Here is a 25363-nt window from a genome sequence, read left to right on the forward strand (position 1 = left end):
ATCTATCTATCTATCTATCTATCTATCTATCTGTCTATATATACTACCGCTCAAAAGTTTGGGATCAGTAAGATTTTTAATGATTTTAAAAGAAGTTTTGTCTGCTCACCAAGGCTTAATTTATTTAATTAAAAATATATTTAATGATTCATCTGTGTGAATTAATAAATCATTATATGTCTGTAGTAATTTGACATTTTAATAATTATCTGTTTTTATTTGCTCTTCAGGTAAAGAATTGGGTTGTGCTGGACTAAACATAATAAATTGACAAAAGTTTGAAATATGATAAAAAATAAGATAAAAATATTAAATATTAATCAAATAAAAAGATAAATGCTAAAATATTTTGCTATATTTATTGCATGTAGTAGCTTTAATTGGATTGTAACATGCACTGAAATTATTTATTTTTTTAATTATTTAAAATTGCATAATTAAAGGGTTAGTTCACCCAAAAATGACATTTCTGTCATTAAGTACTCATCCCAAACCTGTAAGACTTTCGTTTGTCTTCAGAACACAAATTAAGATATTTTTGATGAAATCCAAGGGTATCTGATACTCATATAGGCAACGATGCAACGACATTGCACCTTTTGAGGTCCGGAAAGGTACTAAACACATCGTTAAAACAGTCGACATGACTGCAGTGGTTCAACCTTAATGTTATGAAGTTTTGTGTTCCGAAGACGACGGTCTTATAGATTTGGGATGACATGATGAGAGTGAGTACTTAATAATAGAAATAGAAAACAACAAAAAAACAGAATAAGATGTGCAAGTGCTTGTGGTTTACACACACGCACACACACACACACACACACACACACACACACACACACACACACACACACACACACACACACACACACACACACACACACACACACACACAATACTCCATGGCCATTTGGTTTTCTGACAACCCAGTCTTTATTAGTTTTGCTCCCTGTGTACATATTAAAATGACTTTAAATCTATACAAAATTATTTTTTAACAGTTTTCAGAACAATCTGCTCTTACATTGCTAGTTTATTAGTATTCCTCCACAGAGACATAGACATCAGAGATTCTATCAGAAATTGTCTGTACAGTCTTAAATCATTTTTTGGGTGGGCAGAAAATATCTCATACTGTGACATCAGGTCGGCGTTTATCTGAGAGTCAAGAAAAGAAGTTTCTCTTTGTAGCAGCTGCAGTCTTTCAGTCAGTGTCAAGGATGGGGACACCATGTGGACAAACCAAAGGAACCAGGACAGGTTTGATGTTTTGGTCAACATTTCATCAGACCCGAATTGTTTGGTCTCGGGAGCTTTCTCAAAATTCCTTCAGTTAGTTCTACTCTCTAGGTTTAATGTGTCACTTTCAAACGAAATATATTTAGACTCTACGCAAACAGACAGATACATAAGGTTCGAAATTCCAGACCCTCATTGTGTATTTCCATCTAACATTGGTAAAATTAATATATCAAACGTTCTAGAATTAGGACAAAGTTAAAAAAAAATGGAATGTACACCAAACAGCCGAATAATTTAATCTGCATCCCAGAACCCTTAGAAAAGAACCTTCACCATATGAGAGAGAGAGAGAGAGAGAGAGAGAGAGAGGGACGTGTCAATGTGTTTTAATGGGATGTGAAACTCTGGTTATCTTGACTGTCTCAGTTGATTCTTTTTACGTCTCTCCAGGAAAAATCTGCAGTGAGAAAGAAAAGCAATCATAAACATTTTTTAATAGAATTAAAAGCATGCTGTGTCTTTTTTATTTGTTTAACAATAGCTCTGTTCCAAAACCTAGTGAACAGCCTATGTAGACAGCATTTTAAGGCATCATGTACTCTTTCAATGCACTATAAATTTTTGGGCCAAATTCTAAATTGTTTATACAAGTAAATAAATGACTTCATGAATGTTCTTGTTCTTGTGTTATTCTAGCAGTAACACCCCAAGACTCCAGGGGGCGATAGAGACTTCAAATCTGTGTTGGATACATTATAGGTCTACTTCAGGTAGTCATCATTCCTTTTTTTGAATGAAAGATGATAATGATGCAATTTAAAATAAGGTATATCATGAATTTACTCATTATAAATGAAAAATGCATTGAACCTGAACTCATCTCAATCTCTCAATTATGACTATACCTCAGTATGTGACTTTATATATTTAACTCCGACTTTATATCTCACAATATATCTTACAATGTGACATTAAATCTCAAAATTGTTGATTTTTATATTGCACAAATTGACTGTATATCATGCCATTAAGACTTTTTATCATTTTATCAGTCACTTGTGAGTTTAGTTTCATAACTTTTAAGAGAAGTTTATAAAGAAAGGCCTATGTAAACACTACATAGGTTTGAATAGAGCTTTTAATATGTCATCACATGATACCTGTTACAATGTTTTTGTAGAGTCCTGGTCGCTAGGAGCTTGGCATTGGGGTTTTGCTGCCATCATCTGATCCTTAAGAAAAGAAGGAGCGGACATTAGCATGTGCAAAGCGTAAGTGTTTTAAGCAAGATTCTTCACAGCATCGTTACCTTGTGTTGTGTCATCAAGATGATCTTGTTCGTCATTTGTTTTAGAAGCAGCATCTGTAAACACGATGAGACAAGTGTTATGCATTTGGCAGACTCTTTTATCCAAAGTAACTTATATTGCGTTGAAATCATACTGCGCAGGTTTCATATATTTTATTATTTCGTGCATTCTCTGTGACTCAAACCCATGTCCTTATGTTGTTTGCATCACGCTTGTCACATGTCCAGTAAGAGCTGTGCGTGTAAACCTCACTCCCTTGATCTCAAGAGGCACACTAAAGACTGATGTTAGCATCCTTGTTAGTTGGCCCACCTCCCATGCCTGAGACGCAGTTTGAATCCCACTTGGAGCGGGTCGAGTAGGACCGGTTACATTTGCTGCCATGACCCTTTGGGGTGAGTGTAACGTAGGCCATTAAGAGCTGTGCATGTAAACCTCACTCCCCTGGCCTTAAGAATCACTCTAGCGACTGACGCTAGAAACTTCGGTCTTTAGCATCATTATTACTGCCTGCAGTTTGAATCCTGCTCAGGGCGGGTGAGTAGGACCAGTTACACTTATAGATCTCTACTCCTACTGGATGTCAACATCTGTCTCATTTGTGTCTCCTAAGGAAATTTGGGAGAAAAGTCTCAAAACATAATTGACTTGCCTGTGCCATCTTCAACCACGATTTCATCATCGGAAATGTCATCATCACCTAAACAGAAACATGCAAAGGAATTGAGGCTTTCAAATCATGTTTTCCTAGAATTCTTTGAGAATTTGTCCCAATCAAAAAGTAGTGACCATCTTACAGGTAACAGCTACTTTTGCAATTTATCATTTATAAAATATTTGACATGATTTGGGGAATCATTCATGTCCTCAGCACAAATGGTGTAAGTTGCATGCTAAAGTTTAATACTTAGATTTAAAAGCAATGGTAATAATGTTAACCTTAATAAACAAGACAACTACACCCAAAATGAAGTGCTTTAGACCCATGAGACGTACCTAAAGTATCACGGCTGTCTGCATCAGTGTTTTCATCAGTGTGTTCCTCTAGAGTTGGCAAAAAAAATTTCAAACATACATTTGAGAAACTTTTTTAAATACTTTTTAAAATGATGAAGGCATCACTTGACTCTTGCATACTTAATTAATAAACATATTTACCGACTGATGTCGTAGCATCTGTTGAGTCATTGTCATGGTCATCTAGAAGAAGACAAAGATTATTACTGCCTCAGCTTCATCATGCCTTACGTATGTGGCTTTAGTGAGAAGTAATTTGTTTGTCCATGCTGAAATCAAAAATGCTGTGTGATGCAACTCTTTGACAGCCATTTAAAAGTAGCAGTGTATTCTGGCGAAATGCAATTTTAGCACGCAAGCAACGCACAGTAAAACTCACAAGTATTTACTGATTTTATATTGCTTAGACAGTGTCTGATTCTTTTTTGGAGGCTTTATATTTTTCCCTGTCTGCTGTTTTTCACATCACAGATCAGAATAGTCTAGTGAACTAGTGAAGAAAAGAAGAAAACACCTCAGATTTACATGGAGCAGATGGGATTGATCACTTGTGTTGTGCATCATATCTGGTTGTCAGTTAGCATTGAAATGGGAAGTTAATTTTCACTCTTCACAAAACATGTAAACAGTGAATGCTGTGGTTTGGCTTACCATTGGAATCATCATCAGAGTCATTTGTCTCTATTGATGCACCATCAGGAGAATCTGTAGGTTTAGACATTTATATGTTACACTTTCCCAACTTTGTCTGCAGTCAAGTTTATATCTATAGAACTTGACTATCTATATCTATTATCTATATCTAATTTATTTTCTTTTTATTTCAGTGTGACATTATATCTCACAATATGACTTTATATCTTCAATTATGACTTTATATCTCACAATATGACTTTGTATGTCAAAATTGTAACTTTATATATACAATTACGACATTTATATAACACAGTTGTGATTATATATTAATTTATGACTTTATATCTCACAATTATGTCTTTGTATCTCACAATGACTTTATATCTCATATTTATGACTATATCTCACAATATGTCTTTATATCTTCAATTATGACTTTATGGCCCGGTTTCACAGACATGGCTTAGGGTAAGCCAGGATTAGGCCTTAGTTCAATTAAGACATTTAAGTAGCTTTTATAAACGTACCCTAGCGGGGAAAAAAAACATTACTGGTGTGCATCTTTTGACAAAACAATGGCACTGACATATTTTAAAATCTGTCAGTACAAGTTTCTTTCAGTTAAAACAGCTCAAACATTCATTTTAGTCTAGGACTAGCTTAAGCCTTGTTTGTAAAACCGGGGGTATATATCATAATATGACTTTAAATCTCACAGTATGACTTTATTTCTTCAATTATGACTTTATATCTCACAATATGACTTTAAAGCTGACAATTAAGACTATATCTTACAAAATTACTTTATATATTCAATTATGACATTATATATTCAATTATGACTTTATATTTCACAATATGACTTTAAAGCTCACAGTATGACTTTATTTCTTCAATTATGACTTTATATCTCACAATATGACTTTAAAGCTGACAATTATGACTATATCTTACAAAATTACTTTATATATTCAATTATGACATTATATATTCAATTATGACTTTACATCTCACAATATGACTTTAAAGCTGACAATTATGACTATATCTTACAAAATTACTTTATATATTCAATTATGACATTATATATTCAATTATGACTTTATATCTCACAATATGACTTTAAAGCTCACAATTATGACTATATCTTACAAAATTACTTTATATATTCAATTATGACATTATATATTCAATTATGACTTTACATCTCACAATATGAATTTAAAGCTCACAGTATGACTTTATTTCTTCAATTATGACTTTTTATCTCACAATATGACTTTAAAGCTCACAATTATGACTATATCTTGCAAAATTATATATTCAATTATGACATTATATATTCAATTATGACTTTAAAGCTCACAGTATGACTTTATTTCTTCAATTATGACTTTATATCTCACAATATGACTTTAAAGCTGACAATTATGACTATATCTTACAAAATTACTTTATATATTCAATTATGACATTATATATTCAATTATGACTTTACATCTCACAATATGACTTTAAAGCTCACAGTATGACTTTATTTCTTCAATTATGACTTTTTATCTCACAATATGACTATATCTTACAAAATTGTATATTAAATTATGACGTTATATCTTGCAATTATGACTTTATATCTTGCAATTGTCTTTATATCTCACTGTGACTTTAAAAATTGTGATCTCACACATAATGATTGTATGCTATGCAATTAAGGTTATAACTTTAAATTCCTCAATTGTGTCTTCATACAGCACAATGTGACTTTATTTCTTATTTTAAACTTTGTCTCAGAATTACTTGATATAGCCTTTTTTGAAGTGGAGATGGGTCTGCATATATATATATATATATATATATATATATATATATATATATATATTATATTATATTAGTAAATACCTTGTGCTTTTTCCACACTGGAGTCATTGTCTTCATCAGTGTCTGTGGGCACAAAAACATGAATCAACCATTCGGTATTGTGGTTTGATGAATGCAAAACAGAAAGGATGTAACGTTTACCTTCCCCTCCTGTTTCTAAGCTGTCCGTGTCGCTCTTGCTGTCACTGTCAGAGCTTTCTGTGTCTGTGGACTCTGTGCTGCTCTTCACTTTGTCCTGGTCTTTATCTTTGCTGTCCGAGTCCGAGTCTGAGTTTGAGTCTAGGCTGGAGTTGTCAGAATCTGGCTTGTCTTCCTGCTTGTCTTCTGTCATTTCTTCCAGCGGACTCTCGTCAGACTGACTGGCTGTGGCGTCTTCTTTCGAGGTGGCGTCTTCCTTGTTCTGTTCATCTGGTTTGGATTCATCTTCTTTATCTTTTCCCTCGTCGCTGTCTTTGTCATTGGTCTCCTTCTCTTTGGAGTCCTTCTCGCTGTCTCCATCGTCTTCTGTGTCTTTCGGATCGCTGTTGTCCTTGTCTTTATCCTCAGCGCTGTCTTTGACGTCTGCTGCGTCAGGGGAATCTGCCGTGTCCTGGTCGCTGCTGGCGTCTGTGCCGCTGTCAGAGTCCTGGTCTTTCTCTTTCTTCTCTGTGCTGTCAGTGTCTGTCGAATCTGAATCCTGATCTTTGGAATCGTCTGAATCTTTCACCTCATCGGTATCTGAGCCGCTGTCTGCGTCGCTTTTGTCTGGCGTCTCAGAGGTTTCTCGACCCTCGTCTTCTGAGTCTTTGCTAGTGTCGTTGCTGGAGTCTTTCTCGTCTTTCTCATCGCTCTTTTCATCTGTGTCTCCATCCGTTTTGTCTTTGTCAGAATCTGTGTGTAAAAAGTTCATATTTTATTAATATAGATCATCATACTGACTTTAATCATTATAATTACAGACAAATTACTTCATGAACCATTGAAACCTAAACTTACAAAAAATACTTTGGTTTGTTGATTGTTTCAGAACACAATTACCATAGTACTACCTAAATAAATTGTTATACCACCAAAGTACTATTCATGCACTAGTTACATAGCAATCCAAGGAACATATTGAATGTCAAAAGACGTGGTATTACCATGGTACACACAAACAAATAAATCTTGTTCCCCATCTACATACTATGTACTTATTACAGTAGTTATAATAACTGGCTAATGTCTAGGTACTCACCCTGAACCTACACCTAAACCTAACCTTAAAGGTGCCCTAGATTCAAAAATTGAATTTACCTCGGCATAGTTAAATAACAAGAGTTCAGTACATGGAAAAGACATACAGTGAGTCTCAAACTCCATTGTTTCCTCCTTCTTATATAAATCTCATTTGTTTAAAAGACCTCTGAAGAACAGGCGAATCTCAACATAACACAGACTGTTATGTAACAGTCGGGATCATTAATATGTACGCCCCCAATATTTGCATATGCCAGCCCATGTTCCCAACATTATGAAAGGCATTAGACAAGGGCAGAACGTCTGGATCTGTGCACAGCTGAATCATCAGACTAGGTAAGCAAGCAAGAACAATAGCGAAAAATGGCAGATGGAGCAATAATAACTCACATGATCCATGATATCATGATATTTTTAGTGATATTTGTAAATTGTCTTTCTAAATGTTTCGTTAGCATGTTGCTAATGTACTGTTAAATGTGGTTAAAGTTACCATCGTTTCTTACTGTATTCACGGAGACAAGAGCCGTCACTATTTTCATTTTTAAACACTTGCAGTCTGTATAATTCATAAACACAACTTCATTCTTTATAAATCTCTCCAACAGTGTAGCATTAGCCGTTAGCCACGGAGCATAGCCTCAAATTCATTCAGAATCAATGTAAACATCACAATAAGCACTGTACTTATGCGATTAGACATGCTGCATGACGAACACTTTGTAAAGATCCATTTTGAGGGTTATATTAGCTGTGTGAACTTTTTTTATGTTGTTTAAGGCAAGCGCGAGCTCTTGGGGCGTGGAGCACGAGATTTAAAGGGGCACACACCCTGAATCGGCTCATTTCTAATTATGCCCCAAAATAGGCAGTTAAAAAAAAAATGTATTAAAACAAATCTATGGGGTATTTTGAGCTGAAACTTCACAGACACATTCAGGGGACACCTTAGACTTATATTACATCTTTTTAAAAAAAGTTCTAGGGCACCTTTAACCCCTGAAGTTATTTTATATTACCCTGTATTTTCTTAGTCAAGTACACTGTAAGTGCATGCAAGTATACATACTATAAAATAAAGTGCAACCATAAATGGATTTACCATGGTACAGGTACAAAAAAAAAAAAATGTTTCATTAACAAGGACTTTATTTACTGTAATATGCATCATATTTAAATAATAAAGTGATAAATCATATTACTTCCATGTTAATACATTTATAATGTTTATAAAAAATTATTTTTACAACTCATTTCAACTTATTTCAGCAACATTTCTCATTTTCATTTAGTTTAACTTAACCTAAAATAAATATTAATAAAAAAAATATTTTTTTTTTAAATGACAAAAACATACAATTACTAAAATTAAAATAATAATAAATACAATGAAAACAGAAAATATTAAAATACCAAACTATAATAATATTTCAATAATACTAAAATAATAAGAAAAATTGCTTGATACTGGAAACTTTTAAGGACTTTTAAGTGCAAGAATCATCTTTTTTGTTTGGTAATTAAGTATAGAAATGAGACACAGATGTTCTTTTGTGGTTAAGCTCACCGTCAGAGTCCTGCTGCTCATCTGTGTCTGAAGAATCCTTGTCAGATGTATCATCTGTAGCTTCTGCATCAGCAAATACACAACTGTTATTAGTCAAAACATCTCTAACTTCAGGCTCAATCACGTTCATTCTTTCAGTTCAATAAATCAAAATTATTTTAAAAGATCTTTCAAAGCCTAAGTAATTTGACGCAGTGTTGTTAACTTTTAAACTATTAAACATAGTTTTTGATCACTGAAATAAAGCTAAAATAAAAAAATAAATAGAAAATGTAAAAAAAATATATATATAGTGCTGTCGATTCGATTAATTGTGATTAATAGCATATATATATGCTAACTGTGTTCTATATATATATATAATATATATATAATTTCTGCAGTGATCTCTAATACCTGTAGAAGTTTTGTCGGCATCATCAGGCGAATCATCAGATTCGTTCTTTTCCACACTAGCAGAATCTCCGTCTGAAAGGACAGAGTATGCCAAGATTGTTTCAGTAAGAATGTATCATTTTGCTGTGAGAGAAGAGTGACTGTGCCAAGTAGGACGTGTTCCTGGAACATCTTTTGTTGGTGCTTGAACAATGTTCATGGCAACAAAACATAGTCCTGTATAACCATTAACTACCGCCAGAGGGGAACAGTGGCTTGATAAGAATGATGTTCAAGAATCAACTACAGGAAATGAGGAAATGTTCTGCATGAGAAAACTCTGTACCTGTTTCAACTGAACCAGTGTCTGCCTTCTCATCTGTGTCTGTGAAGCAGGAGAAGTTTAATAGTGAGACAGTAAATCATTGTTTTGTGTGACACACACTTTACTTTGGAATATAAGGAAGAGTTTTAATTCTTTGATGATTTGAAGTGCTCGTTTTCGGAACTGAAAGAGTAGTTCTTATAAAAATGTTATTATTTACTCACTTTGTTTTTTGTCATTTCAAACCTGTATGATATTATTTTTCCATGGAACAGAATTTCATTCATTTTTCAAGAAACTTTGCACAATTTTTCTTTTGTGTTGTTTTTGAAGTTTACGTTTTTCATTTAATATTTACATTTTATTTTATTTCAGATTTATTTCAATTACTGAAAACAATTTTTAAAAATAAAAGAAAAATGACATTTCTCAATCAATTATGGGTGAGTTATTAATGTAGCGTTTTATATTCGCATTTTAGCATTGAGTTGGACAGAAGTATAAATCTGTCTTTATTCTGTATGTTTGTTTACCTGCTGATTCCTTTTCCTTTGAATCTGCATCAACATGATCAGCATCTGAAATATTATACGACACATTTAAATTGACTTAACACTATATTATTATACGATGCAGTCTGTCTCGTTTCACGTTTGTTTCTGTGATCTCTCTCACCTGTGCTGTCCTCCGCTGATGGTTTCTCACTGTTCTCACCTGCAGCAGATAAAGGAAAAGTCCTTATTCATATTTTGCACGTGTGTATTCCGTATCTTATGGAAATTTGGCTTTCACCCACCTGAATCGGCTGTCTTCTGCTGCGATGAATCTGTTTCTGTATTAGTATTAGTATCTGTGTCTTTGTCCGTATCAATATCTGTTGTGTCTGATAAAAGCATTTAAATCAAGACATGCAGAAGTAAATAATTGCATAACAAATATATTGTGCATTTTACACCTGCTAATGTTTTGAATGGAAAATCTCTAGATCCTATGGATTTTAATCACATAACCTTTACTTATGGGAATGCCATGGTCCTTTTGTAAGGGAAACAATACAATGTTGTGTTTAAAGATGTTTTTTCTAAGAAAGTGAGGGATGCATTTTCATATTTGACCAAAACATCATATTGCATTGTTGTTGTGTGTTTAGCAAACTGATGCACAGGTTAGGTTGTACCTATTGAATCTGGGCCGCCGGTGGTTTCATCCAGGCTTGTGTCACCTGAAATTGATCAAGCTGTTAGTTTGGGCAATGCTTCATTCAAATGCATTTCAATCAGAGTAAAAGATTTTGGTTACATGCTACTCTCACAATGGCAGTAAATGATTCACAATTCATTGATTGTCTTGAATTATTTTTTATCGTAAACTTTCCTTTCTAACGCTCAGAAGGTCAGTTTTGTGGAATCGCACACACAGACTAGTCATGTGACTGTCACTGAAAACAGAGACCCACACTGCATTTGATCACTGGATTTACAGAAACCATTTCACTTTTAAGAAGTGCTTTCTACACATTGCAACATTGCATATTTACACTGTATAAAAGAATTGTTGGTTTAACTTAAAAAATTAAGTTACCTGGTTGCCTTAAAATTTTGACTTCGTTGAAATTAAGTTAATATAACAAAGGCGATTGGTTTAATCAGCAGAAACTCAAAATATTATGTTATCTAAACCACATTAATTATCCAAGTTGATTTAACAAAAGAAAAAGTGTTGTGATAACAAAACATGAAAATATTTTTTTACAATGTAATCAGCTCCTGACAAACACATCACTCAGAGTCACGTATTATTGTCTTTAGAAGGTTTTGTCTTTCAAACACATTAAAATATTTCATATTTCATCATTTTATGTTTACATACAATGCAGGGTTTCCTCAAATTGTTGGCATCTGAACCTCTTTGCCCTAATATATTTACTTGAAGTACACCCCTGAGATTTTAAGTTAACAAGTTAGGTCAATAATAAATTTAAGTCAATAATAATATTAATAATAATAAAATTAAGTTCACAGGTTTTTGATGGTTACATGGTATGCAGGTAAACAAAATATTTAATCTTTTTTAGTAAGTTCTATTTTGTTTTTTGATTTTAAAAATAGCCTTTTTTTTGTGTGTGTGTGTGTGTGTGTGTGTGTGTGTGTGTGTGTGTGTGTGTGTGTGTGTGTGTGTGTGTGTGTGTGTGTGTGTGTGTGATTTAATTAATGGCTTTTCATTAAACTCACGAACCCCAGTCTGGCAAACCCTGACATAGTGTAATATTTAATGCCATTCATGTTGTTGATAACAAAGAATGGAATATATTTTACAAGATTATCCTATTCAAATCATTTTGAAAATCGAGTTAGGTCATAAGTAATCTAAAAGTAGTCAGATTATATTACCTTAAACGTGTAATGTAATGGATTACGTTACTAACTACAATGTTTGTTGTGTAATTTGGAATCAGTAACTGACTACAATTTGTAAGTAATCTACTCTGCACTGGTAGTTAAACTTAAAAATCAAATGAATTGTAACTAAAGATTTCAGAAGTGAAGTCTTACTGTTTGTGTCTGGTGAGTCAGGAACACTGTCAGCCTCTTTATAAAGAAAAACAATTTGTTGAAAAGAAAATTATAAAAGCGTAAAGTTAATTTATTCATATCTGTGTCATTCCTAGTGTCATTGAAAGTTGTTTCCATTCCTTAAAATGATTGCTAATGTGTTAACATACAAGTATAGGCCTTATTTTCTTAAATCAACATCATATTGACTAAGAATTGAATCAATTAAAAGTGTTTATCCTGGTTCACAACATCAATCAATACCACACGTCTCCCTCCTTTTCAAAAATTAATTGATTTACATTCACTGATAATATGGGTCATAAATATTTGTTGTGCTTTCTGTCCTGTTGCCATGGCATTATTCAAGATGGAGTGTGACACATTTGGACGTGAATGATTGTTTTAATTCATTTAATCTTTTCCTGTTGACTGACTACATCCTGCTTTTCAAACTAATACCAATTCTTCTAGTTCACTGATGCTGAACACACAGCAGTTAAACATTAATCCGTGTGTATCGTGTTATCGCACTCATTCATATGGTATCTTGATATCAATGCTTTCTGTTGGCACTTTGAAAGCTGTGTGCTCTTATGTGCTCTTTCTTTGTTTTATGTGCTGCATGTCTAGACGCTCAAAACCAGAAACTGACCTGGCTTTTCAGTGGTGTCAGACGAGTCACTTGGACCTTGAAATCAAAGAGAAGTTCATGTGTCATTTTTTGTTTGTTCTCTGTTTAGTCCTGTTCCATGTTTTGTCTTTCGGCATTTTGGGTTCAATCTGTCTCAAAGAGCGTCTACAGAATGGGTGAAAAAGTGTTTCTTACCTCCTTGTTTCTCTGATGAATCTTTCCCGTCTGTAGTTCCTACAAAGGAAAGTTTTTCAAAGTTACGTTTGAGCATTTGTCTGTCTAGTTAAAGGATTAGTTTACTTCAGAATTCAGATTTCCTGATAATTTACTCACCCCCATGTCATCCAAGATGTTTGTCTTTCTTTCTTCAGTCGAAAAGAAATTAAGGTTTTTGAGGGAAAACATTCCAGGATTTTTCTCCATATAGTGGACTTCAACAGTTACCAACAGGTTGAAGGTCCAAATGTCAGTTTCAGTGCAGCTTCAAAGAGCTCTACACAATCCCAGATGAGGAATAGGAGTCTTATTTAGTAAAACGATCAGTCATTTTCTAAAAGAAATAAAAATCTATATACTTTTTAACCACAAATGCTCATCTTGCACTGCTCTGCGATGCGCCACGCATTACATGATCATGTTGGAAAGGTCACGCGTGACGTAGGTGGAAGTACCGATCCAGTGTTTACAAAGGGAACATGCAAAGACTAAGTAAAATAACGATGTCGGACGATTTTGAAGTTGGAGGAGAGTTTTTCACCCTACCGCAGTACTTCCGCCTATGTCATGCGTGACCTTTCCAATATGATTACATCATGCGTGGCAAATCGCAGAGATGAGCTTTTGTGGTTAAAAAGTATATAAATGTTTATTTTTTTTTTTTCAAAAAAAGGTAGATTGTTTCGCTAGATAAAACCCTTATTCCTCGTCTGGGATCATGTAGAGCTCTTTGAAGCTGCACTGAAACTGACATTTGGACCCTCAACCCGTTTAACCCCAGAAAAGTCCACTATATGGAGAAAAATCCTGGAATGTTTTCCTCATAATTTCTTTTTGACTGAAGAAAGAAAGACATAAACAGCTTGGATGACATGAGGGTGAGTAAATTATCAGGAAATTTTAACTAAATTGGTTAACTAATGTTAACAAAGATTAATAAATATAGTGCTGATCAATGTTAGTTGTTACATTAATGTTAACAAATGAGACCTTATTGTAAAGTGTTACCAATATGTTTAATAGTTTTAGTTAACAATGACAACAATGTCTAAATATCAATGTTCAAATTAAGTTCATGTTCATGTAATTGTTTATATACATTTTTTATAGCAAGACTTGATCTATATCAGCCAGACCAACCTGAGTCTCCATTTACAGGGACTTGAGTTGGAACAACTCCATTAAACTGAACTGAAAAGAGAGAAAAACATGTTTGTCAGATGATCTAGAAAACTTTCTGTGGTCTATTGATTTATGATTCATAGATCAAGTTCATTGCGTCCTACCACTGAAGATATGTAGCAGGGATGCAGTCGCCTCTGAGATAAAACATGAAAGTGAGAATGAAACACAATCAGTGACTTAAACCAGATCATATTCGCTTAGAACCAGATACTTATTGTCCCCTTTATAACTAGTCTGCCTGCCCAGAGGTTGTGTAGAGCTGTGAATGTGAATATAGCAACTCATTTGGTAGAATCTGATGATATTGAAATCTCTGACTTTTAATTGCAAGCTTTGGTATCTGAGGCATTGCTGAAATCTCTTCTGAAACTCTAAAGGACACAAATTATGTGAGATTCCTGGGGTCTTTTTCAAAGAATTGTAATTTCATCCCATTTCTATCTTGGAGTAACAACTGAGATCTTACTTGGGAGTTTTCCATCTGTAATGTCTTTCTTGAACAATTGCAATAGTACAATGCAGTTCATTGTTCTTACACAACTCATGCATTCAGGGGCATTAAGTAACTTAAAAAGTGAAATAAAAATTATGAAGGCCAGTGTGCATAAGAGAAACATTCTCACCATCATTATCAGTTCCATCTGTATCAAAACAAAAGACAAAACTGTTAGATAGTGGTCTGAATGTATTGAGCTATAGACTGCATCTCCTATAGAGGCCCAGGCTACATGTACCGGCACAGGTGAACAACACTCTTTTGTGTTCTGTGAAGGGCTCTGATTACAGTCTCATTATAGGGAGGCAGAAAATGCTTCATGTTACTTAGAAAGAAGAGCTGATGCTCATCACTAATAATAATTTAGGGATTCGGGGTTATCCGGAACGGTATATATGTGACAGATGTAATGATGTCAGATTCCTTACCATTTATTGGTGCAGAAATAGAGACACCCACTAATGCAAAGATCAACGGAACAACCAGCGTCCTTTATAACGAGAGAGAGAAAAATAGAACAATCATGTGAATGTTCACAAAAACATCTAATCCAAAAATAAATAATAAAATTTAAAGAATATCTATATAAATATGATGTGTATATACAATATAATATGTATATATAATGTAAAATTAAAAGAAAATGTATATTATATGTATTATATATAATAAAATAAATGTAAAATAATGTGTGTATATGTATGTATGTATATATATATATATATATATATATGTTGTGTAATATATAGTATAAAAGATAGTATATATAATATAAAAATTTCATTTATTTTATCTAAAATAAATAATAATTTAATATTAAAAGAAAACATATATAAATATGAAATGTGTGTGTGTGTATATATATAATATAACGTATATATAATGTAAAATTAAAAGAAAATGTGTATATATATATATATATATATATATATATATATGTATATATAAAATGTAATATATATATATATATATATATATATATATATATATATATATATATATATATATAAATCATTACTTTCAATAACCAAATTAACAAACAATTCAAAGCATACTGATTTAAATTGACCATTCTTGATGCACACATATTCTGTTTTCACTTCATTTTTATCACACAATTGAACATCTCAGTAAAACATGTATATTTGAAATCATATAAAGATAGATTCTGCCTTTTTCATTTATTCTGAACTTTTTAAAACATTTTAGCTGATAAACTGTTGATAAATGTTTAATTTTGGTCTAGATGTTTGCCGCAGTCTCTTTTGTTCATAGCCTGCGACTTAGTAAAGATCCGTGCAGATACAGACACTGGACTAGTTTGAAATCAGTGCACTACTTCCAGAGTTAGCCTTCATCAATTATTCCTGTTGATTTTGCGGAGTTTTGCGTGCACTTTTGCACCTCTGTAAATCTGTATATAATGATGCACTGAAAGGAAATACTTTGAAGCATTAAACCAGGCCAGGGCTGCGTTTCTCAAAAGTATTGTGGGCCAAGTTGATCGAAGAGACCATGGTGGCACACGATCGACTTAGGCTTACGACACTTTTTTGGGAAACGCAGCCGAGGCTGATAGAGTAAACGAGACACTTGTACTCACCGGGACAGCATTGCAATAGGACTGGATTGCAGTGTGAGATAGACGCAGGTGATGCAGGTCTAAAGCCTGAATGGAGCTGCTCTCAGATCTTTTATACCCTCTGAGGGGGTTGAGCTAAAGACAGAGGCGTTACATGAGAACCTCTAAAGCTCCTCTCATTAGAACAGGGTTATGAAGTCAGGCCGTCCTGCTATTGTTTGTGTTTTCAAACAGCCTTTGTAAATAGTGTAGCTTCTGTGTCCCAGTCCTGGTGTCTCTGTCTCGACGGGTCCCGCCGCTCCTTTGTGATTCGCTCCAGACATTTGATTTAGTTGATTTGAGGAGTTTTTCTCAGAAACGAAACAAAGAGCTGCTGGGCAGGACATGCTCATGGTGTTTGCGTCAGAATTTGTGTCTTTCTTCTATATGACACAGAATGATCTGTTCTGCCGGATAGACAGTGTTTTAATTTCTTTCTTTTTTTTCTTTCTTTTTTTTTTCCATTTAAACAACAATAGCTGATTTTCAGAGGTGATTAGGAAAGGCTAGACCAGGTGTATCAAACTCAGTTCCTGGAGGACCGCAGTCCAGGAACTGAGTTTGGGGTTTCTAGGGTTTATCTAGGTCAGGGATGGGCAACTTCGGTCCTGGAGGGCCACAGTTCTGCACATTTTAGCTCCACCCTAATCAAACACACCTGAACAATCTAATCTGTGTCTCCAGGATTACTAGAAAGCTTTGATCAGGGTTGGAGCTGAACTCTGCAGGACAGTGACCCTCCAGGACTGACTTTGCCCATCCCTGATCTTGGTTATCTTTTGGTTACTACTTCAAGTTACAAAACACTTAATCAACACATTATCATAGCCATGTAAGTTGTGTTTTTCATTGCAATTTCATTGCAGTTTTTATTCCAATATTTTTTGTATCATTTATTTATTTGCATAAATAGTCTGTAATGTTGATAATCTTAATTTAAGTAAAAAAAATGAAAAATATTTAACAAATATTTTAAAAATATTTTTTATAATGTATTGATTGCACAGTCTGTAAGGTTATCTAAATTTAAATAAAATGGTAATTTTATAAATTATTTGTATTTATTTATTAGGTTATTTATATATTTATTTGTTTGTTTAAATATCTGTAATGTAGGTAATCTTAATTTAGATTAAATAATTTAAATAACATTTAAATAAATAATTTTATTCTAACAAGTTAATTTTTTATTTATTTATTAAGCAATTTATTTATTCATTTATTTATTTATTTATTTATTTATGTATTAGGTTGCTTGCATAGCCTGTAAGGTAAAATTAATTTAAAATTAAATTAAATGTTTATTAAATAAATTATTTTTTATTTATTTGTTAAGATATTTATTTATTTATTTATTTATTTATTTATTTATTTATTTATTTATTTATTAGCTTGCTTGCATAGCCTGTAAGGTAATCTTAATTTAAATTAAAATTCAGTTTTAATTAAATAATTTATTTTTTATGTTTGTTAAGCTATTTATTTATTTATTTGATTGTTTACATAATATGTGAGGTAAACTTAATTTAAATTTAAAAAAAATTATAAATTATTTTTTATTATTATTATTTTATTATTATATCAAATTACTATTATTTATTTGCTTGCTTGCTTAGTCTGTTAGGCAGTCTTATTATTGTGGTATGTCTTATTTACATATTTGTATTGATTTATCTTGTGATTGATTTGTTTGCTTGCTTGTTTGTACTTTTATTTCTCCATTTATTTATTTTTCCATTTTTTACTGAGCTGAATGGTCTTGGATTACATGTAAATGTTCCTAATGTGGTTTTGTAAACAGAAATAACTTCACAAAAAGACAACAGGCAGTGAGCTTGAGCTGCTCCATTTGGCCTGGAAAAGCTTGAGTTTGTCCCTGATGGCTGCTGTTCTGAGAGCAGCTGTTCTTCACACAAAGCCTCTTTGTTTCTCCACTGAGTAATTTATTGAGCTTAAAAACATCCTTGATGAGTAATAAAGCACATGTTCCTGTTAAAAGTTAATTATTCTTTTTTTCCTCTTGCACATCCATTCATATTCAACAAGCCATTGATGCATCAAAGCAGCTTTAAGTATGATGTTATATGCAAACGATGTTCAGTTTTAGGATGTAAATGAGGTTTTGTTGAGGAAATGAGTCAATTGCACAGGCACTGAATGTTTCATCCGCTCTCTGTAGGATCCTGTGGCCTTTCTGAAGGATTGAGGGGTTTCCCTGCTGCCATTCTCAGATAAGCCGTGTTTCTGAAGTGAAAGTGTGGGAGCGTCACAGCCGTTACTGTGCCACTCCACACGGATTTATGATGATGTAGTTGTGACATCAATACTTGCTAAATTGGGAAGCTTGTCTTTTTGGAACAAACCACCCATTTGAACTGTTAACTTGAGCGTTTTTATCTGCTGGAATCGACTTAAACTCATGAAGTAAGATGGAAACTTCATCACACTGAAAGTCCAGCAGATCTTGAGGTCACACTCTCCCTGAACAGCATTACATTGAGTCATGTAGCGAGCGTCATCTTGCTGTCATTGATTGACTTCATTGTTTAAACAGTTAAAGAGTTCAGTTCTCATAGTTCATCTGACGTCCTCCTGTTTCCTTCCTTCAATTTTCCTTTTTTTATTTCTTCATTTTTCTTCCTTCTGTTTTTCTTGTTTGTTTTTTTCGACTTCATGTTTTATTTCTTTTCTCTTTTCTTCTTTCCTTTTTTCATCTTCTCTACCATTTTCCTTCCTTCCTTCCTTCCTTCCTTCCTTCCTGCCTGCCTTCCTGCCTGCTTCTGTTTTGCTTCTTACATTAATTTTATCTTCCTTCCTTCTTTCCTTTCTTCTTTCTTCTACCATTTTCCTTCATTCTTTCCCTCTTTAATTTTACCTACTTTCTTCCTTCCTTCTTTCCTTTCTTCTTTTCCTTCCTTCCTTTTTCCTGCTTCCTTCCTTCCTGCCTGCTTCTGTTTTACTTCATTTTACCTTCCTTCGTTCCTTTCTTCTTTTTATACTATTTCCTTCCTTCCTTCCTTCCTTCCTTCCTTCCTTCCTTCCTTCCTTCCTTCCTTCCTTCCTTCCTGTCTCTGTTACTCTTCTTTCATTCATTTTACCTTCCTTCCTTCTTTCCTTTCTCCTCTTTTTCTACAATTTTCCTTTTCCTTCATTCCTTCCTTTTTTAATTTTACCTACTTTCTTCCTTCCTTCTTTCCTTTCTTCTTTTTGTACCATTTTCCTTCCTTCCTTCCTTCCTTCCTGCCTGCTTCTGTTTTACTTCCTTCATTCATTGTACCTTCCTTCGTTCCTTTCTTCTTTTTATACAATTTCCTTCCTTCCTTCCTTCCTTTTTTCATCTTCTCTACCATTTTCCTTCCTTCCTTCCTTGCTTCCTTCCTTGCTTCCTTCCTTCCTTCCTTCCTTCCTTCCTTCCTTCCTTCCTTCCTTTTTTCATCTTCTCTACCATTTTCCTTCCTTCCTTGCTTCCTTCCTTCCTTGCTTCCTTCCTTCCTTCCTTCCTTCCTTCCTTCCTTCCTTCCTTCCTGTCTGTTACTCTTCTTTCATTCATTTTACCTTCCTTCGTTCCTTTCTTCTTTTTATACCTTTCCTTCCTTCCTTCCTTCCTTCCTTCCTTCCTTCCTTCCTTCCTTCCTTCCTTCCTTCCTTCCAGCTTGTTTTATTTCCTTCATTCATTTTACCTCTTTCTTCTTTTTCTTCTTTCTGTTCTTATTTTTTCTACTATTTTCCTTCATTTCCTTCTTTTCCTCACCCCCTTATTCAGTATTTTTCGCTTCCTTCAGTTTTTATTTCTTCCATTTTCCTTCCTTCATTGTTTCTTCCTTCAGATTTGCTCCCTTTCTTAATTTTTCTTCCTTCTGTTTTCCTTCCTTGTTTTCTTCCTTCTTTTTTCTTCTCCTTTTTTCTTCCAATCTGTTCCTCTTTTCTTTTTCCTTCCATTTTCCTTCCTTCTTTCATTCATTATTTGTCCTGTTTCCTTCCTTTGTCCTCCCATCCTTTCTTCCTTCTTTCTTATTCCCTTCCTTCCCTCTTTTCTCCTTTCCTTCCATTCTTTTTCCCATATTTCCGTCCTTCCATGTACAGTTGTTCAGTTGATGTATTGTAGATGTGGGTGCTGTATAGTCTCTCTCTAGATCTGGGCAGGTAATTGAAAGGTTTTAGGTTCAAACCTGAATTTATCTGAACCATTATGTCCTTGATCAAAGCACTTTAGTTCAGTTTGCTTCAAATGGATTTTCCCTGTCAATTTAGTTAAAAGCTTCAAGTAAATGATTTAGCAATTTTCTATCATTTAAATTTTTTAAACATGATTTTTTTTACTCGTCCTCGTCTCCATCTGTTCTCTCCCTCCATCTCGTTCAGATCTCATGACCAGTGATCCAGGACGAATGTGAGATCAGCACGTCTAAGCAAATGACCCGGTGACCTGTTAAACACTCTCACAGGGTCCTGTAAAACTCAAATGAGCTCATTGTGACCATCTCTGACTGAGCCTGCCTGTCACTTATGTGCTTGATTTTTGCCATTGCTCTAAATCTACATAAATCACATTGTTTTTCCATTTAAACCTGAGGGATGAGGAAATGTCTTTAGTTTGGTGCTTCTTGATCAATTACAGAAATACAATCTGAAAAGAGAGACGTATTGTACCATGAGGGCGGTTTGTTGCCTCAGCAGTTTTAGATGTTAAGTCACTTTCCAGAACCTTCCACTACGAAACACAGTTTCGTTGAAGATGCAGGGCTCAGTAAAGTCCCATGGCATTGTGTGAGCTCTAAATTTATTTGACATTTCTGTGGACAACGGCCGATGATCATTGAAATTCTGTGTTAGTCACCTAAAATCCAACCACTAGCTTTTAAATACTGCTGTTTTTACTCCGTAAACAACTAGAAGTTGATCCTAATTGCTTAATTTATTGACTTTAAGGTAAATCAAATGCTGAAGGAGTTTTGAAATCCTAAACGTTTTTTTTTTTTTTTTTTTTTTTGTGATCAACCTTTAAAATGTACACATTAGTTTTGTTATTTAGAAAAATAACAGGAATATTTATGCATATAATACAAAAAAACAACACAAATATACAATTGCCTAAGCCTTAGAGAACAAATGAAAATGAAAAATTCTATAACATAATTATGCATGAACATCACAGTTCTTGTTATATATTAAATCATGCAAATCTAGTTGTATATTTGCACATTCTCGTCTCATAGTTTCATCCATAGATTCTGTTTTAGGGTGTTGCTAAGGTCTTCTGGATAGTTGTTAGGTGTTTTCTTCCTGTCTTGAGTGATATAAGTCATGCACAAGTGATATTCATGTCATGTCTCTATATGACGACAGTCCTTCCTTCAGCGTGTGTCTGTGGGATTTTACACCTGTTTTATTGTCTAGTAGTTGAAAGTGGTGTGTCTGATATCTTAGTAAAGTAACAGAGCATCTCTCCATACAAGTTTTATTTCATTATGTGATTCATATGAGGTGGTTTAGGGTTTGTGTTATGTTCGATGTGTAAAGTGTCTGATTTTCAGGTCTTCTCGACCCACTCATCCGTTTGAGAGGGAGTCAATGGTAACAGCATCTGAAATGTAAGAATGTCTCTCAGCTTTGCTCAGTAAAAAGGCTGTTTGTGCTCAAGGTCTTTGACAAATCCATCTCTCCGTGACGTCCATTGAGTCTGCATCCCATGATGTGGAAGTTATCCAAGACTGTTCTGTAAAATGAGCCCTCTCAAAAACCCCTAAAGAAATCTCAGTGGAATTATAACCATAATTTGGAATCATTACTAGTGCGAATTCTCTTATAGAATTCTAAGATATCACAAAATAAACAATTGGAACATATAACTGACAAAAGAACTATTATGATTCCCAGTATGACATAAAAAAGAATTTAATGCACACTTTTTGTGATTATTCCTACTTTATTTGATTTATTTATTCATTCATTCATTTGGAATTAATAATTTGTTTATTTATGTTATGTTTTTGTATAATTTGTGTATGTTTTTTATGTATTTGTAATTTATGTAATATTGGCATAAACATGTATCTACTTAATAACAAAATTGATTATTTTAAAAATGAATATAAAATTGATCACAAAAAAAAATTAAAGGAAATCTTCAGGATTTTAAAACTCTTTCAGCATGTTTGTTTTAAATTAATTTGAATTCTGATGACGTTTACACAATATCAATATTATCTCAATATAATAGAACTCTAAGAATCAAGTGATATTTAAAGTAAATCCTCAGTTTGTTCAGTAGGACCTTATTAGGATTCCTATTTGATCCCATTATAGAATCCATTAAAAAATTCCAATAGGAATCCTGTACATTCCTGTAGTATTTTAAATTGGGGTTTTAATATTCGTAGTTTATCAGAAGAGCTCACTGAGTGATTTAACATACAATTTTTACCTTGTGATTTTTTTTTTTTTTTTTTTTTTTTTTTTCAGTAATACCTCACATTACCATAAGGAGGCAGTAGTCAGTTTCTTCTCATTTATTTTGAGAAATGAGCTCTCCCTGACCTGACAGAAAGTCTGCACTAATGCAGTATGTACTAAGCATGCTTTCCGCGCTTAACAAGTGTGACACGTTCCTCACAATTTCAAGTCAGTCATCTAAAGAGAGGCCGAAGTATTTTCATAGTTCGTACCAGTCGGATTGTGGTTCCAGTAAAGCCCAGAAGCTGATACCAGAGGAGACCTGGATTCACGGCGCTGCTGAACAGAAGGCCTTTGTTAGCAGCCACCAAATGAAACTCCTGCACGTCTGAGATAATGTCCCCTCCAAAACACTTAACAGCTTGTTTTTCATGTTCATTGAGTTCAAGTGATGTTTTTGTGATAGTAACTAATAGCTGCACTTGAAACAAGCTTTTGAAAGTGGATCATTTCAACTTTGATTTTTTGAAAGTGAAAACAGAACATGTTAAAACTAAACCTAAAATATTAACAAAAACTATATAGTTTATCAGTGATATACTCACTGTAAAAAAAAAAAAGAATTGTTGGTTTAACTTAAAAAGTAAGTTACCAGGTTGTCTTAAAATTTTGAGTTCATTGAAGTTAATACAATGAAGGCAGAAACTCAGAATATGATGTTATCTGAACCACAGTAATTATCCAAGTTGATTTGACAAAAGAAAAAATGTTGTGATAACAAATCATGAAAATATGTTTTTATATTAAAAAAATATATATATTTTGTATTTTTGTATGAGAATTTTTGTATTGGATTTTTGTATTGGATTAATACATTTACTGTTCCGTAAATTGAAAATTATTTAAAAATAATTATTATCAATAATAATAATAATAAATGACCACTAATGTAATTATTGGTTTTATTTTTGCATTTTATTGTGTTGTTTTTTTATTCGTTTGTGTTATTTTTAGTAGTTTTATTTATTTGTTTGATTTGTATGATTATGATTATTTCTTCTTTCTGCATTGTTATGTTTACTTTGTTATTCAGTGTTATTTTTTAATTCATGTTAAGGCATTTATTAAACATTTGTTATTAATTATATCTGCATTTAGTTATATTTTATTTGTTTATTCTTTGTTAATTTAAATTATTTAAAAATAATTAAAACAAAAGAAGAGAAGAAATTGCCTGTATTATACAATAAAAGTCTTTGATTTAAAGGGATAGTTCACCTAAATTTACTCGTCTGTGTCGTTCCAAATCTGTATGACTTTCATTGTTTACTTTTTGTCCCTGATCTGCACCTCTAGATCAGTGATTTGTGTGGGAATCACAGCAGTTTTCAGAAGAATCTCACTTCAGTGCTGTGAATGTGAGTGTTTGTGTTGATATTCTAGAAGGTAAATCCCGTCGATGTGACGTGTGAGATTACAAAAAAGCTCTCAATCTGACCTTGCGACCTTTTCCAGGCAAAAGGTTGTGTGCAGTTGTGGGAGCAGAGCTGTGGACGTCACAGGAGAAGCCCAGAAGCCCAGACGGGTATCAGCTTTAGCGTGAGAGAACAGCCCGACCTTTCAGCTCAGAGAGTCCCGGACACATACAGCGTGAGGTATAGGGTTCTGGAGAGAGCCTATAGATACCTACAGTGTCTCTTTACAGTCAGTCAACTTCTCAAGTTGATTTCAGGCCATGACGCTGCGTACAACACTTTACAAGTAAATGTTTCTTACTCTTTCTTGGAGAAAGTGGAAATCATTATGAAGGAATTTTGGTGAAAGAATCTGTTATACAACAGAGATTCTTCTACTTTCCCACTGAAATCATTCATTTAAATTGCTATAAAAAGTTTATTTTTATTTATCAATTTTTAAAATTTATTTTCTCATTACTTTATTTATATATATATATATATATATATATATATATATATATATATATATATATATATATATGTATATGTGTGTGTGTGTGTGTGTGTGTGTGTGTGTGTGCATCTATGCTTTTTAATTTATTTAAATGTTATTTTTTGTGTGTGTGTGTGTGTGTGTATATATATATATATATATATATATATATATATATATATTTATTTATTTTTTTTAAACATTTTGTTTGAACTTATGCATCATTTTTTCCATATTCATTTATTACTGCATGCTATTTTTAATTATTACAAGATTATTTTTATGATTAGAATTATTTTCTTTATGCTGTGTTGTGTTTATTTATTATTATCAAACATTATTATTATATCTATGCATCTGTGCTTTTTATATATATATATATATATATATATATATATATATATATATATTTTTTTAAAAACATTTTGTTCAAGTATGTTTAGTATGTTATTAATTCTTTGATGATATTTTTAATGATTACAAAATAATTATTTTCATGATTATAATTATTATTTTTATGCAGTGTTGTTTACTTTTTTTTTTTATTTATTAAACATTGTTATTTATATCTATGCATCTGTGCTTTATTTTTTCCATATTCTTTTATTCATTCATTTATTTATTAACTTATTACTGCATGATATTTTTAATTATTACAAGATTATTTTTATGATTAGAATTTTCTTTATGCAGTGTTGTTTACTTTTTATTTATTATTATTTAACATTATTATATCTATGCATCT

General features: G+C 32.9%; 1 protein-coding gene and 1 long non-coding RNA gene across 3 annotated transcripts; one reads left to right on the top strand and one right to left on the bottom strand.

The window, feature by feature from the left end:
* Nucleotides 1–912: 912 nt before the first annotated feature.
* Nucleotides 913–16400, bottom strand: stm (starmaker). Of its 2 annotated transcripts, XM_048203565.1 has the most exons (24): nucleotides 16258–16399; nucleotides 15083–15144; nucleotides 14782–14799; nucleotides 14260–14292; nucleotides 14114–14164; nucleotides 12953–12991; nucleotides 12779–12814; nucleotides 12124–12159; nucleotides 10749–10793; nucleotides 10368–10454; nucleotides 10247–10285; nucleotides 10105–10149; nucleotides 9593–9631; nucleotides 9268–9339; nucleotides 8872–8934; nucleotides 6228–6956; nucleotides 6108–6149; nucleotides 4224–4277; nucleotides 3714–3755; nucleotides 3552–3599; nucleotides 3208–3255; nucleotides 2555–2608; nucleotides 2406–2477; nucleotides 913–1702 (listed from the first exon to the last, which is right to left on the bottom strand). In XM_048203565.1, exons 1-23 carry the CDS (start codon nucleotides 16266–16268, stop codon nucleotides 2437–2439), a joined length of 1734 nt encoding a protein of 577 aa, XP_048059522.1. In that variant the 5' UTR covers nucleotides 16269–16399; the 3' UTR covers nucleotides 913–1702; nucleotides 2406–2436. The 2 variants fall into 2 exon arrangements, with proteins under 2 accessions (XP_048059522.1, XP_048059523.1); XM_048203566.1 differs by lacking the exon at nucleotides 12124–12159 and having other exon boundaries at nucleotides 16258–16400.
* Nucleotides 2460–24523, top strand: LOC125276215. The gene is made up of 3 exons (XR_007186600.1): nucleotides 2460–2516; nucleotides 24025–24086; nucleotides 24184–24523. It is a non-coding gene; the product is annotated as an uncharacterized LOC125276215 (long non-coding RNA).
* Nucleotides 24524–25363: the final 840 nt, after the last annotated feature.

The sequence above is a fragment of the Megalobrama amblycephala genome, linkage group LG9, assembly GCF_018812025.1.
Source record: "Megalobrama amblycephala isolate DHTTF-2021 linkage group LG9, ASM1881202v1, whole genome shotgun sequence".
Taxonomy (NCBI): Eukaryota; Metazoa; Chordata; class Actinopteri; order Cypriniformes; family Xenocyprididae; genus Megalobrama; species Megalobrama amblycephala.